This window comes from Sminthopsis crassicaudata, chromosome 1, assembly GCF_048593235.1.
Source record: "Sminthopsis crassicaudata isolate SCR6 chromosome 1, ASM4859323v1, whole genome shotgun sequence".
Classification (NCBI taxonomy): Eukaryota; Metazoa; Chordata; class Mammalia; order Dasyuromorphia; family Dasyuridae; genus Sminthopsis; species Sminthopsis crassicaudata.
Genome location: NC_133617.1, coordinates 431,643,471 through 431,662,639, shown reverse-complemented (window position 1 = coordinate 431,662,639; position 19,169 = coordinate 431,643,471). Strand labels below are relative to the sequence as shown.

At 32.9% G+C, this 19,169-nt stretch overlaps 1 protein-coding gene across 4 annotated transcripts in view; it reads right to left on the bottom strand.

Annotated features, from left to right (window-relative positions):
• Positions 1-19,169, bottom strand: part of CLEC16A (C-type lectin domain containing 16A) — a 210,556-nt gene that overhangs the window by 183,788 nt on the left and 7,599 nt on the right. For 2 of the 4 annotated variants that reach the window (XM_074280550.1, XM_074280552.1), the window contains exons 2-8: positions 10,750-10,878; positions 9,444-9,577; positions 7,739-7,887; positions 6,503-6,608; positions 4,735-4,858; positions 4,195-4,369; positions 2,638-2,691 (exon numbers count right to left, since the gene is read on the bottom strand). In XM_074280550.1, the coding sequence (XP_074136651.1) occupies positions 2,638-2,691; positions 4,195-4,369; positions 4,735-4,858; positions 6,503-6,608; positions 7,739-7,887; positions 9,444-9,577; positions 10,750-10,878 (871 nt within the window). Of the gene's footprint in view, positions 1-2,637; positions 2,692-4,194; positions 4,370-4,734; positions 4,859-5,198; positions 6,462-6,490; positions 6,609-7,738; positions 7,888-9,443; positions 9,578-10,749; positions 10,879-19,169 lie in introns of those variants that run through there. The other 2 variants (XM_074280551.1, XM_074280553.1) reach the window with 2 other exon arrangements.

Genomic DNA, 19,169 nt, shown 5'->3' with positions numbered 1-19,169 from the left:
AAAGGTGAGAGGGCAGAACATTCCAAGCACAGAGGACAAAAATGTCTAAGGCACAGAGATGAAAAATCATGGGTCATACTCAATGAACTAAAAAGTAGGTTGGATTTTAGAAGAACAACAATAACCAGTACTTCTATAGCATTTTAAAGTTTACTAAGTCCTTTATACTCTTTCACATTAATACACTCACATTATTTCGTCTGATCTTTGCAACAACTCTCTGAGGTAAGGTCTATTATTAATCCTATTTTACAGATGAGGAATGGAGGATCAGAAATCAAATGACTTGCCCAGAGTCACCCAGTCCATGAGTGAAAGAAGCAGGAACTCAGGCCTTGTAGACTTTGACCCAGAACTCTAAAATATGCTGCTACTTAACAGAGTTCAAAAGGAATGACCAAAATGTGCTGAGAATGTTAATACTTTCTACCAAGTTTTCAATGTAATGAATGTGACCAGTAAGAAGAGCCCACTTAACTCCCAGAATACTAAATGGCTATGTTGGCATATTTTTTTCATAAGGTGGCAGCACCAAGTATCCACTTGCCAAAATCAGCTAAGGTACTAAATTCTGAGTGTTTGAATAATCACATGAGATTAAAGACAACAACCTACAATAAGAAAAATTCATGCACATCATAATTATTCAGTCAGTATCAGAAGCCAGAAATTTATCCATCAAAAGAATGCAGGAAGGATCTCAACTCAAAGTTCACATTGAGAAACATGAAACAAACTTTTATCCCCAAATGGCATAAAGCTCAGGAACTAAGATCATAAGCACTCCCTTTCATGAAGATAAATAATTCTATTTTCAGAAATGGAATCAACTTATGGTCAAATGTTTGAATATTTGACAATAAAACTAGATGACTTAAGAATGTGGGTTATTCATAATAAAAATATTTTAAAAGGTTACATAACTAGGTTACCATAGAGTTTTTCCCTTCATGTAAATATTACGCAATCATGGGAAGGAAGTACAATTCTTGAGGTGGGGAAAAGAAAAAGACAGCTTTAGCTAAATACACAAACTCATGAGATGAAAAGAACGAGAATTGCTACAAGTTTACTTAACAGAAAGTAATATTCCAACTTGGCATAAAAAACAATTATAAAAACAATAAATTTTTTTTAAAAATACAATTCTACTAAATGAAATATTGTGATTCCTTAGTAAATACAAGTTCATCTTTAGTCTTGAAGGGCTTAACTTCAAAATTCCAAAAACAAGATTTTTGCATCGTTAAAAACAAAAACTATGGATTTAGAAATATTATGAACATTGTATAAATGCTTTTAGAAATCTAGTCTATAGATTACTAAGAAGATATAATGAAAAGAACCTCTGATTTGAAGTCAGGAAGTCTGAGTTTCAACTCTATTCTAGCACTTAACACTTGGTTGATCATGAGAAAATGACAATCTTTTAGGGCCTAAATTTCCTCATCTGATAAATTAAGACTTAGAATAAATGAACTCCTAAGTCTTTCCCAACTCCAAAAACCTATGCTTCTATGAATACATAAGTATAATTTTGGTTTTCATTTCATTTCAAGCATAATTTTTTATTATGAAGATGGTAGATAACACCAACTTCACCCAACACTAGAAAAGTCATATTTTCTAATTTTTATTTAAAATTTTTATTTTATTACACATTCTCCAAGTGATAGTCATTCACTTAGTTTCTAGTTCTTGCCAGTACAAAAACAGCTGCCACAATACTGGATCAAAGAATATGCACATTTTGATAGCACTTTGATCATAGTTTTTGGAAATATTTCTTACATTAACGTGTCACAATGTGTTCGTTCAACTATTCTTTAGTCACTGAATATAGGAATTTCTAATTTCTGAATGATTTTACATTAAGAGTCTGAGGATTGGGGCAGCTAGGTGGCTCAGTGGATAGAGCACCAGCCTTGAATTCAGGAATCCAAATGTGGTCTCAAACACTTAACACTTCCTAGCTGTGTGACCCTGGGCAAGTCACTTAACCCCAGCCTCAGGGGGAAAAAAAAAAAGTCTGAGGATTCTCATTCTTCTCCAAACTCTACTACTTATATGACTATAGGCAAGTCACTTAGTATAGGCAAGTCACTTAGTCCTAACACAAGAACCACCTGATCAAAATGCATAACTGGTTTTATGACTCATTGTACATTAACATATTTCTCTTTCAAAACATTTCACCATTGATAGCTCCACCAATATTTCCCCTGCACTCTAGCCAAGAAGGAATTTTTTGCTATTTTTTGTCATTTTAGGTTATATTCTAAAGTTGTCCTAATTTACATCTTTCTATTATGGAATAGAAGTATGTGGTTATTAATAGTATGCCCTTCTTTTGAAAATGTTTACTATTATTCAATACCAGTTTAATATGTGCACAGCCATTCTTTATGAATTCTGGATTTCAAATCTTTATCAGAAAAGTTTAAAGCAAATATTTTCCCACAATTTGTATTTTTTAATTTCATCTCTGAGATAATGCTTAAGAGTAAGGACCAAAAAAGAGAAGATGACATATAATAACTATTATTAAGGAAGATTTCCTAGAAAGCATCACTCAAAATTAATCAGTTGGAAAATCTTGATATACTCCAGGGAAACAATGGGAGTCAATAAACATACCTGTGACAGAAGATAGAGAGAAACTGGAAGGCTTATTTTTGGACGTTCTCCTCCCTGAGGGAAAAAAAAAGGGGTAGGGATGATAGGGAAAGAGATGAGAAGAAAATATTTGAAAGTCATACAAACACTGAAAACAGAAAAGAGTCTATTAAAGTAATTATTGCAAACTATAAAACCCTAAATAATTAATTTGTTTTTTCCACATTATCCTCCCCCTCATTTGTATAAAACTATTCTTCACAAAATAAATCACTGATAGAACTTCACTTAACACTATTTACATGTATGTCACTTTTCATCTTAAAATCATCTTCATTAACAAAAAATTTAGCTCTAAGACTTCAGAAAATAGCATTCAATTTTCTCCTTAAATTCTCTGGAATGTTAATTTCAAACAGCTGCCTTAGTAGAAAAGCAGGCTTACAAGAAAGGACTCTTGTAGTGCCCAATTCCTGTAAGGCAACTTTCAAAGTAAGCAAAAATGAATGTTATAGGTAGAAAATGTAGATACTTTTTCAAACTGGCTTCATTTGGATTTAATTAGTACTTTAATAGTTTTAATTTGTTGTCTGTCTTTCTTATTTAAAATCAAAATCTTATGATCCTTCCCTAAAAGTATAGGTATACTTAGAAAAAATAATTTATAGATATCTTAAAATCTTGTGCCCTGCTGGGATTTTTCCCCCTGTTCTTCTAATGTAACATAATGAAGCAAATTCCCAGTATCCTTTTATTTCAACTTCTTCCTCCTCCAACCATCTCTAATTAATAAGTTTCAAAGGTCCAGATCGGAATTGGCCCTAGAGATTCCTTCATATCATAGTCATTCTTATTCCAAAAAAGACCAAAATGCTAATCAGTTCTGGTAAGGTTCTATATATAATAAAATGGACTCACAAAGCAATTAGATTGTATCTAAAACTGATCTCAATCCGAGACCAAGACTTCAAAGTGGTTCTTAAATTATACTGGTCTTCTGGAACTGATTTTTAAAAACGCTTCTCTAAATCTTAAATAGTTAAGCTAACTTTAGTATGTTTAAAGATGACCAAAAACCAGACCAACATCAAGCAGGAGGTGGGCTTTCATGCCATTTGTCAGGATATTCACTCAGTATTTATTCAAAATATTAGTGGGTATTCACACTTGCACTGTATTTTTATTACTTAAGAGATTTGTTCCCTCAACTGAATCTTCTCCAGATCAAATACTTATTGCAGATATATAGGTATTATATATGCTACAAGTAATCAAAACCTCAAGTGAGAAATACACAAAAGCCTTCACCCCTTGCCCCCAAAAAAAGAAAAAAAAGAAATTAAAGGCTTCAAGTTTTTTTTTCTAGTGTCAATAATTTGTTGAATTAATTGGTTTATGGTCTAAAAAAGAATAATCATAAAAAAAGAAAAGTGAAATGATCTTAATTTCTGTAGCCTATCTCAGGCACTAGGATTCTTGGACCTCTGCCCAAAACAAGGTAACTGTTGCTTTTTTAATACTTGTTGGCTTTTCCAATATGTTTGTCATAATGACACCTCCATTATGCTCCAAACTCACCTTGTCTTGATTTACCAGTGAATATACATAAAGAGGCAGAAAAAGCCTATTGAGTAAGTGGTCTGTGAGCACATCATTTAGGAATTCACAATTGATAATAAGGATGTCATTGAGATAATGAAGATGGTCAAGATGTTCTGCTACCAAGTCACTCAGTTTTCCTCTATTCCTATGCCTGTAAAAGAAAAATTAACTATTTCAAATTTGAATCTAATGTCCCTGGAATGAAGATAAAGTATAAGGTGGTGCAACTATTAGATTGTCCCTTAAATAGTTTCTCCTCTCTTTTACTATCCCTCCTTCCCCAGCATAATTTTTGGTATAGCAAAAAATTACTATTGTCAGAGGTTTTAAGAATGATACAGAAAATGGAAACCTGTGGAATAGTGTTTCAGCAGAAGAATCACTCTTTAAGTATATGCAATTGATGACTAAATAAGGAAGCTCATTTGTAGTAACCTGCTCTATTCCCCAATGAAAAGTATATTGTTCAAGAAGCAATACTTTCAGCTAATTAAGGACCAGATAAAAGTTACTTACTCTTCATCAGTCTGGACACAGTTATCCAATTCAATCACATGACTTCCAATAAACCAAACCAAATTGGAAAAATAAGGAACTGCAGTTTTATCTCTGATATAGTGCAGCATGGCCTGATTATCCACTAGGAAAGTTTACAAAAGAAAAGAAATCAACTTTCCACAGAAAATTTCAAGGAAGTAAAATTAACATTAATATTCTAAATCTTTTTTGGGAGTTGGTTAAAAATGTTGATCTTAAGCTATTTTTCATTAAATTATTAATGGTATTTTTATATCAGCATGACAAGTTAATTCTGGTTGAATATTAATAGCACATATTAAAGGGCTTATTTCCCTATCAGTCTAAAGGTAGCAAGTTTAGTTAGACTAAAGCAGAAAGCATTATCATTTTCAAGCAAATCTTTTTATTTACATGTAAGAATAAAGCAAGAATGCTGAAAACAAGAGTGGTTAATAACTTACATGACACTGCAATAAGGAACACAGGAATCATCATTGAAGGAAGGGCAAAAAACAGACAACAGTTAACAGGATTAGGAACTGGGATGGTGAGACATCCGCCCAAAGGGATAAATAGCTAAAGCAGGAAGCATCTAAACTAAAAGATATAGGTTAGAAAAGAACAAGTACAAACCAGAAAGCAAGAAACTACTACCTCAGAATTAACTAATGCATTTCTCAAATTCATTCATTGGAGAAGCTCTAAAATTTTATACATTCTAAAACAAAAACTTTAGTGCAACCTTTAATTAGAACATCAGATTAACAATTTCCAATATGCAATGTTCAAAACATTTGGTTCTTGAAAAAATGCGGACCTAACTATATCATAACAGTGTGACCCTCTGTTGACAAAAGCAAAAATAATACCACTATAGTGAAATGATATCTTTGATCATAAAGCCTCAAAGAGCTTGCCACTGAGATATTTTCCAGTTTGGGAAATTAATGTACATAAACTCAGTATTTGCAACAGGATATACATACATGGAAAGTTATTATTCAATCTTAGATGCAATATTCTACATGTTGAAACATTTTGAAAGAGAAAGAGTACATTAATGTTGCACGCTGCAGATTCTCACTAATAATGTTATGCTGCCCTCTCCTGGTCATGAAGATGAAAATGATTTTATACATTAAAGAGGGTCATATAAATTAACTCTACATTTTACACAAGGAAAGGGGCCAGACTGTGATTTTGTTCATTGCTTAATTCAGACTAGCACTTTCCCAGCAATTCATAGTCTTACTTGTTTAGCACTAATAGATTCAGTGACCTGCCTAAGGTCACACAACTAAGTTGTGTAAAAGGAGTGACTTGAATCCAGGTCTTCCTGGTTCTGAAATTGGCTCTCTATTCCACCATGCAACTCTGTCTTTCACATTTTATATGCAAAAATGATAGAATGAATTTCAACCTTCCTTTATCTTACAGTTGTAAGATGTCTACTCAAACTCTTATGTTGTGTTGTTCAAATTCTTTCAAAATAATTGCTTCTAATGTATCATAAATATCTAGTTTGTCCATTCTTATGCATAGTACATAAAAATGGGGTTGAAAAAATGTATAAGATGCTAGTTAAGTTGTAATTATTAAAAGCCAATTTAAAAAGACTTTATTTAGGTACATGATTTCTTTATTCAGTTTAGAATAAAACTAATAGTTGAACCCTGAAATAAAAAAATGCACAAAAACATGAGAGTTAGAATCCACTACTAAGATAGGAAGCAAGAACTATAAGTACAAATACATGACATCTTACCTTTATAAACATTTAAAGTTATGGTTCTTACAGCAATCCTGACCATGCTTTCAGGGTGATTAAAAAATTTGATGGCTTCTGTGTATAGGGCAAAGTCATTTGTGTGCTACAACATAAATGCCATGAAAAATAAATTACAAAACTTCAAGAATTTTCCCCATCCCAGTATTTCACTAAAGAATTCAAAAAAAAAAAAAAAAAAAACACACTAGCAATGCAGTAGTTACACCCTATTTGCTATATTATGTGATCCAAACAAATCTAGGTGGAGAAGAGAAGAGGAAAAAAAACTTGAAAAGCATTAACAATGACCTCACTGCCCTCTTGTGGTCATTTTTTCTCCCACCACAGTTCCTTTATATAGAAGAAAAGGAGGTCAAAGTAAAAGCCAAAATGTTTTATATATGCATAACTTTTAAGTACAGTCTAGAACAATACTGGAATGCAAACTCCTTAGGGCCAGAGATCATGCCTTATTTACTTCTATTTCTTCTAAGCCTAGTACAAAACTTTGTATATAGCAACCATTCAATTAATATTTTCTGAATTAGCAATAAACCACACCTTTGAATTGATATTCTTTACAATAAATTTGAGAATAAAGTGATTTACTTTAAATCTGTGAGAACCAGAGAGACCTACAGATAACTGTGTATTCTGATTTTCTGGTCCTATTATGGCTTAATAAACTATGCTCCACCTCCATAGCTTTACATATCTAGGTATCATGCATGTATAGAAAAGATTCTGTCTTTTATAATCTACATATGAGTCCACTCTATGCTGATAAGAAGGGGAAAAAATAAGGCTCAATTTGTCATACTTTCATTCCTTATAAATTCGCAGAGACTATTAACAGTCTGATCTTCAAATTACCTTTCCTTGCATAATTAGGGCTAATACCTAGCAAATTTTAAATCCCAAGAACACTTTTCCTCATTTAATATACTTTTAGGTACTTCTCACAATCAATCATAATGTGTTCAATGATCCCAAACTAATTTTGACATTAAAATAGGTTAACCTAATAAAAACAAAAAATTACTTCTTGATTACTTATTCGATTACTTTTGGATTAGCCATGCCAATAGTGAAGTACTTCAGACTACTTAAAATGACATACTTTTTAAAATAGATACATATTAAGAATAATATACATATATATACAGATACATATATATATACATATATTCATAATCTAGCTTTCAAAAAATTGTTTCAATAATTACCACTTACCTCATTGTAAAAGAAATGAACAGTGTGATTGTTGAGTTTTAATGAAAGTGTTTTTAAGAATGATATATAATATGCCATAATCTCCTCATCAGAAAAGTCAAATTTATGGACAATGATAGAATTTACATAGTTATTAGAGAGTAAGTAATCTGGAAACAAAAAAGCCAAAAACTACATGTTAATTCATACTGGAAACTGAGACATTAAATATTCTGAAACAAGCTTACCACAATAGTAGTAAGCATCTCCATTTTAGGTACAAAATAAGTTCAAGTTTTAACATTTTAGACAATTTTATTTCTTAGTCCTACTATTCAGAACTTATGCAAGATCAACTCTCTAACAAATCTGAATGTCTTCCACCAAAATCAAATAAAGTATCTACAATGAAAAAAACAAAATCTTAGCTGAGGGAAGGGAGGGAGGGGGAGATAGAAGTGATAAATAGTAGTGAATGTAGGTACACTGGTATTTTCACAAATTTTAAATTATGTATGAGCACCAAGTTGTTCAGGGTTTTTGAATTATATTCTTCACTTTCTTGGGTATAACTGGCATATCCATTTTTTAAAATGCCCTAACATTGTGCTAAATCTTATAAACTTTACATATATATAAAGTCTAAATTTAAAGATTACTCATTATCCACACATGTCCAATGCTTTCTAAGGCAAAGCACTTTGTAACTCTTTCAATCATCATTATGGTCTATTTTGTATTATACCTATTTGTGAATGGACTGTATCTCTCAATTAGATTATAAACACCAACTAGGAGTAGAACTGTCTTATTTATCTTGAAATCTCTCCCAATTCAAGTATAAAATTTTGTAAAGAGAAGCAAATTAACAAAAGGTGGTGAAAGAGGGTTTATATAGTTTTGAGGCTTCCTACTACTATTTACCAACACAGATTTCTAAATAAGACATCATCCTCATTTTAGAACTAAGGAAACTTACTGAAGTTACTGACAAAATCTGACGACTGGAACAAAGGCCAAGAAATAGAAAAGTCAAAGAAGGTTTCAAGGTCTATTTGATAATTTAGCTGAAATTTCTTTGTAAAGAAAACTAACAGAAAGTAGTATCATTGCAATGCTAATAATGAAAATCCCAAATAGAAATACTGTTGCCCAAGATAACTGGTTTTGAAAACTGATGCTTGGTAGAGTAGGAGAAGAAGGTAGTTTTTTTAAAGACTTCCTTGATGATTGATTTTATTCTCATTATATAAGTTAATACCTCTATGAAGATGAAACATTTGCATGCTTTTAGCCAGCTTCAACTCTTTTCCTGAGCTCCAGTCCTCTATTTGAAACTGCCTGCTGGCAATTATAATTGGGTATCTTACTGGCACCTTAAACTGAGAATGTCTTTCTCCCAAAACATACCTCTGCTCCCAACTTTCCTTTTTTTCTTGATGGTACCACCATCCCTTTGATCACTTTTTAGGTCATCTTTGTATTTTGTAACATAATTCATTTGTGAGTTGGGGATTATCTATATTACCAAGTCAACTTACATTCATATAGAATTCACTAGTCAACATCCTTACAACTGAAGTTTTCTACAAATTGGTTATTTTTCAGAAGTAGCCAAACAATTGTCTTATTTTGCTTAACTTAAAAAGATGATCTATTTTAAATTGCAAGCCACAGATGTAAATAGCTTCATAATCAAATGGTTAAAAAAAAAAATCAATCTTACAAAGTGAGGTCTCATGACTGATATTTTCAAAAAGGATGTTCAAGGTTTGTAGTAGCTGAACACAGACATAACGACCAGATTTCTGACGCAGAATATTCAAGAAGAAAACAAACATATTCTTCTCCAGGAAAAAGCTAGGATATAATTAGAGAGTTAGTGATTCATTTTTCATATTCACACTCTTCATTTCAAATCATATATACTTCACAGTACACAGAAGATGATTATGATTCAAACCCCCAACCATGAGTACAAAATAAAGAAAAATGTCTTCCTGTATAAGACAGATAAATATCATTGGAAAAGCTCTTCAACTTTGCAGTAATGAGCATTTAAGGAACAGGTGCTTAAAAATTCAATAAAATACATCCCTTTTAGCTCACTACAAAGAACATGGAAATATATCATCTATTCTAAGAACTTTAGTAGAACTTGACAGGATTACCTGCTATACAAGTGTGAAATCATTTACAATTATAAAACCAATAAATACTACTTTCCATTTAAATTCATCTACTTAATATTTTGCTTTAATATTTGTCTAGACTTCAGTATTTGTCAAGTGTTACTAACTGATCTTTAGGTAAAATTTTCAAGTCTGAAGATTGATTAGAAATATTTTTCAATTAATCTAAAATTATCTGAATATTTGTTTACTGAGAACAGAAAAATTCAGAAAGAAGCCTATATTCTCTCTTCTCTTCAGATTGTACAAACTATTATTTATTAGTTTATTCTTACATTTGTATTCTCCTAAAATGAGAAAATTTAGTTGTTATAATCCTTTCTTTTCCACACCAAGGATAACTTTTTCCAAGTTCTTTTTAAAGACCCTAAGCAATTTCTTTTGAATCTATAATATTTTTCTCTTGTCACCTAACACCACCATCAAACTGGTAGCATTTTAAAGGGATGCAGATTAGGATTTTACAAGCGTAATTTTGCCTTTCTCATTTAACTGAACAGCTGGATAAGCATATAAAATTTTTCAGAGTATCCTTATTTCTCTTAAAGATAACATTCAAATTAGTTTCATTTTAAATCTAAGTGGAAGAGGATTTTCTCACACCTTCAGAAAGATCATCAGACATTGTTTAGAAAATAAATTATTCATGAGATTTCTGAAGGCAACAGTTTTAAATCTTTGATATGCTCTTTTAAAATTTACATATTAAATCTTTATATTGTAGCAACAATGACCTAAGCCATATGCAAATATACAAAGAAAATCTGATGTCTCTGGGGACAATGCATTGTGTAAATTTTGAAAAAATATTCAAAAGAAACAAAAAGTCAAAATTCTTACTCAAATACAGAGCTGTCATTCTGATCTCCCCAAATAAGAATCTCCGTGATGGAACGTATAGTCTCCACAAGCAAGTTGCGATTTTGTTCTGTTACTGTGGTGTTTTTGGTCAAAACATGATACAAATATCTAAGAGGAAGGAAAAAAGAAAAGACTTTATTCTCTATATTCAGCTATAATATTATTCCAGCAGTAACACCACTAACTTGTGTGCCTCAGATAGCTTTGCTACACTTGCTTGTTTAGATTAAACACAATTCCTCACTAAGCATGGAATAAAAATCTCAACAGATAACACAAAAGACCTTGATTAGAGGTTCCATAATCCAGTCCCCTAGTTTAAAAAATAAGCAAAGTGATATTAAGAAGAGTCAAGTAACCTGCACAAGGTCATACTGGTACTAAAGGCAGAAGAATCAAAGATCTAACCTAACCTGGTTAATGCAAGCACTGGATACTAGGCCAAATAGTAATGCCATTAATTTATTCCAATGGATTCTAAGTAACAACTTTTCCAAAGCATTCTTCAGATCACTATAATGTTCCCAGCTGCTCTGTCTTCTGAACTGAAAACCATAGTAGGAGGGAATATAATTCATGAGAAGCTCTGGATACTGTCATCCTCTCTGTCAGTGGAATAAGAACATATAGTTTGGAACTTCCTCAATTAGAAATCCTCTACAAAAATCCTATGCTAATGCTTCTTTTTGGTATGGAGGTAATCCTTGTTCCCCAAATAGAGCACAAGCTCTGGCAGGTACACCTTCAAGCTGGAACAGTTTCAAGTAATGACATGGCAAAAGTCTTTGACACTGACCCATCCACCTAAAACTGGGAAAATGGGTGTATCACCAGAAGGCTGGAGACCAGTTGACAAATAAGCAATTCATGTGGTCTGTCCAGTATGGTACAGAAAGAGGACTACATTGGCAAGAAAATATCCATGCTTATCAAACTAGATTGCATTGAAATATTGAAGTCTGTAAAGTATAAATACGGTTCCACCTCTGTGAAAATGATCCTACAGAGAATTAAACAGGATCACAGATCCAGAGCTGGGGCTGTCTCTCTGAGGGAAAAGACCTCAGAACACACATATACAAATTTATGCATTTGAACCACCTCATGAATCAAAACATTTTAATTTCATTGTGTCATAAAGTAATATACTCATAATTTCACATCCATCCTCCATTTACAATGTGTAGAAAAAGGTGAAGAAATTACAGCATATGTTGATCAGAGACTGTTAACTAAAGTAGATCAAGCCTATTAGGCCTCAGTTTTGGCTTCTCTGGAGTCATATGATTTTAGATAAGGCCTGGAATACATCCCATTGTCCAATGTAGCCGAAGAAGCTCTACATCACCTTGTCTACTACCTTCCACTGACCAACTAGGGGAACAGTAGACTTATGTGACCAATCACAACATATAGAGGGCGGGATTTTGGAGGTTCTTTGTCTGAAATATATAAAAGCTGTAAGCATTTTCAAGGTTCTGGCCCTATCCTGCTGTGAAATTTTGCTCGCAGATCAGGATGGGGTCTGCTTCTCGAGATTCTAATAAATAATTCTGCTTTCTATGAGTGATCTCTGAGTAGTCAATTTGGGTAGATCTTATTGTCCCAAACATACAATTAATTACATCACATACATATTAAACTTTTAGATGTAATGTTGAAAAGAAAAATTTCCCAGTTTGCCTTTTTCCCCCTTAAAATTGTTTATTCCCTAAACAATAACACTTCTTCTAATTTTAGAAGGAAATTTGTTTTTCAGATTTAAATGCTAATACATATTTTAGTACTACAAATATGTATTAGTGAACTGCTTAGATACCCAAATTCTCTTGATTCCAGGGGCAGTGCACTATCCTTTGAACAATCTAGATGCCCCACTGGTTCCACTTTTACCATAAATTATATTTATATATATATATTCCAACATCAGAAAATATAAAAATCTAACATTTAGGACACCCACACTTTATATTAAGATTATAAAACTTGGAATTCAAAGCCCAACTTTGTGACATTTTATCTAAAAATAATGATTAAGCACAATGAAAATATATCAAATATATCAAAAGAAAACTTTGATCATTTCGCCAAGTCTGGAAGCTTCAATACCATGCATAAATTTAAAATGCAAGGATCACAAAAATACATGCTAATAAACTCAGGAGTTGTCGATCAAAATTTTACTTTGAAAGCATCCTCAACAAAAAAACAAGGACAGCTACAGACATTTAATAAACAGTTATTTAGTATTTCAGCTTAACAATAAACATGGTCCAAGATCAACAAGCTCAAGATTATGTAACTGCCCATATCAATCAAATTAGTCCATCAATTTATTGGTTTTGATTTCTTCCACTAAAAGACAATGTAAAAGGAACATTTCAGATGTTATATCTAACTCCAAAACACTAGGTTAATATATGCCTATGAGGGAAATTTTTTACTACCACATACAACAGTGATTTTTTTTTTATATTTTCCTTCAAGTTTACAAATTTATAAAAGAGAAAATAATATAAATTCAAAAAGAACAAAATTTCATTAGTCAATATTAATGTTTTTTAGGAATTTTCCATTTAATAAATAAACTGAACAAATAATACATCAAAAATTGGGAGAATCCATGCTTTCCTATCTTGAAAGAAACCCACAACACCAAACACCAGCATATAACATTCTATTCTATTAAAATAGAATAAACACATGCATGCACACACAAACAACTGCTAAAGCAAATTTCCTAAAACAGAGGTCTCTTTCTGCTCCTCAATAGTTCTTTAGTGTCTTTAAACTATAAAATGCTCTGAGTTTTTATTCAGTATAGGTCAACTAGCACTCTACTAATATGTAATATGCTATGTATACACTCAAAATACAAAGAAGCAAAAGACAATGTTAAGGAGCTCAGTTTAACGAGAGACAGCTTGCAAACAGGACAACTACAGAATTATTTGGAAATAATCCACAGAGAGAAGTCCCAAACTTTAAGGAGAATCTGGAAAGGCTTCTTGCAAAGAAGACCTTAGATGTGCCTTAAAAGAAGCCAGGGAAATTAGGAGGCAAAAATGCAGAGCAAGAGTGTTTCGGGAAGATGACAGCAAACTTGCTCTTTAGGTAGATCAATCTGACAGGTGAGTGGAGGATGAACTGGAATGGGGTACACCGAGGCAAGGAGACCAATCAAGCAAGCTTTTGCAATAATAGCACAGGCGTAAAATATTGTGAAGTCACAATATCTTTTCAATACTGATGCTCCCTTTCAACATCACTCCCTCTCCACCAGGCTGCAGTCTAGCCAGAATGACTATTTCTCACACACAAAGCTGCTCTTTCTATTTCCTATGCCTTTGCCTTAACTCTCCCAATCCATGCCTAAAATCCACTCCCTTCTTACCTCTGTTGCTTTGAATCCTCTATTTCCTCCAAAATTCAGTTCACCACTTTCTACATTGAAGTTCATAACTTTCAGTCATATGAACTTTTTTTTAAAAGCCTCCAATAGTGGTTTTTCAATATAATTATTTTTTGCTAATATGATGAAAAAGAAAAATGAAAACTGTTGGGAGGGGAAGTGGGAAAATTGGGACAATGATGTACTGTAGATGGAGTTATTAACTGATCCAACTATTCTGGAAAGCAATTTGGAACTATGCCCAAAGGGAAACCAAGCTCTGCTTACTTTTTGTCCAATGATACCACACATCCTGAAAAGATCATAAAAAAAGAAGAGAGGACCTATTTGTGCAAAATATTCTTAGTAGCTATTTTCTTCATGGTGGCAAAGGATTGGAAATTGAAGGAATATTCGCCCATCAACTGGGAAATGGCTGAACAAACTGTGTCATATGAATGTAATGAAATACTATAATGCAATGATTTTAGAAAAGCCTAGAAAGACCTATATGAACTAATACAAAGTGAAATGAGTAGAACCAGGAAAACATTATACACAGTATCAGCAACACTGCATGATAATCAACTATGAATGACTCAGTCCTCACAGTAACACAATGATCTAAGAGAAGTATAAAGGACTCAGAAAGGAAAAGGACTCAGGAAAGATAATGTTATCTACATCCAGATAAAGAATCCATAGATTATGAATGCAGACAAAAGAATATTTTTTTCATTCATAGTATTTTTTCTTATTTTTTTCCTTTTTAATATGTTTTTTTCTTTCACAACTATGACCAATATGGAAATATGTTTTACATGGTATCACAGGTATATAAACTATATCAAACTGACTACCATCTTTGGAAGAGGGAAGGGTAAGGAGAAAAATTTGGAGCTCAAAATCCTGTAAAAATGAATGCTAAAAATTTTTTTTATTGCAACTGAGGGAAAAATATTATTTAATTTTAAAACAAGATTAAAAAACACTTAGAATTGGAAGTGGAAATCTTCAACATAAAGAAGATCCAACTCACTTCCAGTTGATCAATGATGGACAGAAATAACTATACCCAGAGAAGGAACACTGGGAAGTGAATGTAAATTGTTAGCACTACTGTCTATCTACCCAGGTTACTTATACCTTCGGAAGCTAATAATTAATGTGCAACAAGAAAATGGTATTTACACACATATATTGTATCTAGGTTATATTGTAACACATGTAAAATGTATGGGATTACCTGCCATCGGGGGGAGGGAGTGGAGGGAGGGAGGGGATAATTTGGAAAAATGAATTAAAAAAAAAAAAAAAAAAAACCACTCAGAATAAAACTGATTTCCTTTGTATGCCTATGCATTTTATTTCATTCATTTAAAAAGAACAATCTTTCCCTCCAACAATAAGATGAAGTACTAGACTTTTTCTCTGATCCCCTGGCTCTCCTCCAAAACAGAAATTATGCACTAAAGAAAAAGTAACTTCAGTTGTCTCTATGGTCTAGGACCTCCAAATCCAAAATAAAGTTAAAAACAAGAAACTCATGAATTGTAGCTTCTTGACCCTAAGCTCACTTAGACCATTTCTTTCCTACCTCCTAAATTACCTCTAGTCGTTAGCAGACCTGAGGATACACAGATTTACAACAAATTCACTCCTCCTTTCCATTCTAGCACAATTCTAGCACTACCAGCATTGGCAGAGTAAACATTCCTAAAGTATTGCTGCAGGGGGCAAATAACCTTTTAGTTATCAGCAAACCACTGCTCCTTTGGACAACCCCAGACAATAACATCAGTACAAAGGAAAAGAAGAGGGACTGGACATATGTGTGTGTGTGTGTGTGTGTGTGTGTGTGTGTGTTGGGAGGGAAAGGGGACTGAGGTTTCCAGCATTCTACTACACCTGAAGAGCACAACATCTAATTGGGGCTAGTTCTGAGCAAATAAGTCACTTGGGACACAAAAGACAACCATTTTTGTTGTTGAATTATAAATTGCCCAGCAATGGAAGGAGGCTAAGATGCTCTGAGATGTAGTCTCCAACGGCCAGAGTAAAAAATTGAAAAGAGAAAAACTGGAGAAGGGGAAGACTGAAATTATTAATGAAGGGAAGAAGAAAATGCAAAGACCTTGAAAAAACATTAACAACATGTTATGTGACTTTATAAAATTTTTCTTTTATTATTCAGGACTCTGAACCATTCATCTTGTAAATTTTGGTTAATTAAAAGTCTGTTATAATATTAACTTTACCTGACCAAAATCTGAAATAAGGGGAGACTGATATTTCTTGGACCTAAGTCAAAAGGAAGCAAAAGAATTTAATTAGATTAGTCATTGACCTAAGAAGGATTTCTCACCAGATCCAATCTTTCTGGTTATTGTTGTGACATCAAAATCTTCCCCCTCAATTAGCCTATTTGGGAACCCTTCCCTCTCTCCCTCTCCCACCCCCCTTTTCTCTTTTTCTCCCTCTTTCTCACTCTCTCTCTCTCCTTCCCTCCTCTCTCTCTGTCTTTCTCTGTCGCTTTAAAGTTTTTTATTTTCAAAACATATGCGTGGGTAATTTTTCAACATTGATCCTTGCATAACTTGTGTTTAAAATTTTCCATTACTTCCCCCACCCCCTTCCCTAGATGGTAAGCAATCCAATATATGTTACACATGTTAAATCCAATAACATATAATGTAAACATATTTATACAATTCTCTTGTTGCACAAGAAAAATCAGATCAAAAAGTAAATGAGTAAGAAAACAAAATGCAAGCAAACAACAACAAAGAGTGAGAATGTTATGTTGTGATCCACATTCAGTTTCCTGTCCCCTCTCTGGGTATAGATGGCTCTCTTCATTACAAGATTATTGGAACTGGCATCAGTCATCTCATTGTTTGAAAGAGTTTTCGCTGGGAACCTTTTAAATGTAGTTTAATCTATAACATGACTTAAGACTACCTATATTGTTTGACAATATTTGTTTCTGTAGGGGATATATGAGATTATGACTGTGTTCAATTAAATTTGTTCAACTTTTTTGTTCAATTACACTGAAGTATGGAAGTAATGTAGTTATATTTTCTTTAACATTTATCTCCAAAGAGGAATGTATAAGATAACAATATGCAAATTAATAAGTTTTCTGTCATTCTGATGTAATTTTTCCTAAAAGAAACCTCGTCCAAAGTTCAGGTTATCTCTTGAGGTCTGAACCTATGGTTGGGCACAATAATTAAACCTAGGTTTTTAACCTCTATAATTTCTGAATTGTGGGCGAATATATTTTTGGCATTAGTTAACCTACCACATGAACTCACAGAGAGAACTCAAACATATGGGAATGTGTCTCCCATAACTAACAAAAGGAAATATGGCCTCCAGATCTAGTAAATGAGTTCAGGCATTCATGAATACTATAAAATAAAAAATGATCTAGTACTTGATAAAACAAGAGCATCCTGTGAAATATAAAGAAAACATGAACAACAACACACTATTCCTGAATAGTTTAAAAGAGAACTGAAAATTATGAGAACAGAACTGATGGCCTGCATTCAAAAATAATTAGCAAAACTTAAAAAAAAGAAAAACTGGAATCTGCAATTGCATATTTCACCAAAAAAACAAGAAAAACAAGAAAACAAAAGACTGAGAATGCAAATATAAAGAAAGATAATATAAAGGAAGGAAGAGGAAAAAAATTAAATGGAAATAGGCTCATTATGCAAGCAAAAATACTGATCTGAAAGACAGAATATGTAGAAACAACTTAGGGATCAGAGATCTTCCAAAAAAAAAAAAAAAAAAAAAAAAAACCCCAAGATAAAAAAACCTTAAAATCATACTGTAGGAAATAATAGAACAGAACTTTCCAGAAATTCTAAACACAGAAAATGAAATAACAACTGAAAGGATTCACAGATCATCTTCAGGAAAATATCAGTCAATGCAATAAACTCAAAGATGTATAGTAGCTAAATTAAATAATTAAAATTAAATTCAGAAACAAATTCTTCAAGACATCAGGAGAAAGGCCTTCAAATCCAAAAGAAAATAAATTTTGATAATACAAGACTATTCTGCACTCACCATAAGACATAGTGAGAAATGGAATAATGTGTTCTAAAGAGCAAAGCTCAGGATGCTCAGGATCACCTACTCTGCAAATCTGAACTTAATCACATATGAAAAAAGATGGACATTCTGTAGTTAAGAGCTGCCTGCAACATTTTTAAAAAGAACTAAAACTAGGTCTTATTTGCTTTTCAAACACTACAAACAATAGACACAGGAGGAGTGAATCAGCAACCAAGGACAACAGAGAAGAAACCAGTAAGAAATGTTTGTCTAAATGCATACAAGAAAGTACCCAAGAAGAGGTGGCCCTGGGGTATTATAGCAAGAACTTGGCCACAACTCTGCCTGCAGAATCAATGTTCTTTCCTGAGACCACACATGAAGAGGAGGAAGAGAGTGAACAGGAAGATGGAGAGGACAATGTGATATACCAGGATCAAATCAAGGACTAACAATGAGTAAGAGAAAAATTACTTCTGTGGTCTTAGAAAAAGCTACAGAGGAATAGATGAGGAGAAAAGGGAAAGACTAGAAAGGAAGAAGACTTTAATTTGCTGGTGAAAGGGGGTGAAATGATGAATGCTCCAAAGAGCATCTGTGAAGAGAGAGAAGGATCTTGCACTGGGTATGACCTGGGAAATTTGATGCTTGAAAACTCTACATGTCTTACCTCAAGAGGAAGGAAACTGAAAAATCCTGGGGGGCAACTGGCATTTGAGGGGAATGGGAGATCATAGATCCAAAGAGAATATTTTGAGAAAAATGAGGAAAAAAGATAACCTGAGGAAGATATGGAACAGATGAGGAGTGTTAGGTTCTTACTAAGTGCTAATGAGATAATAAGATATTAGGTTCTTATTAAGTGCTAAGTCGGTACTTGACAATTTTCTAGTTCCGGCCTTTCCTGGGAGTTTGACTTGTGAATTCC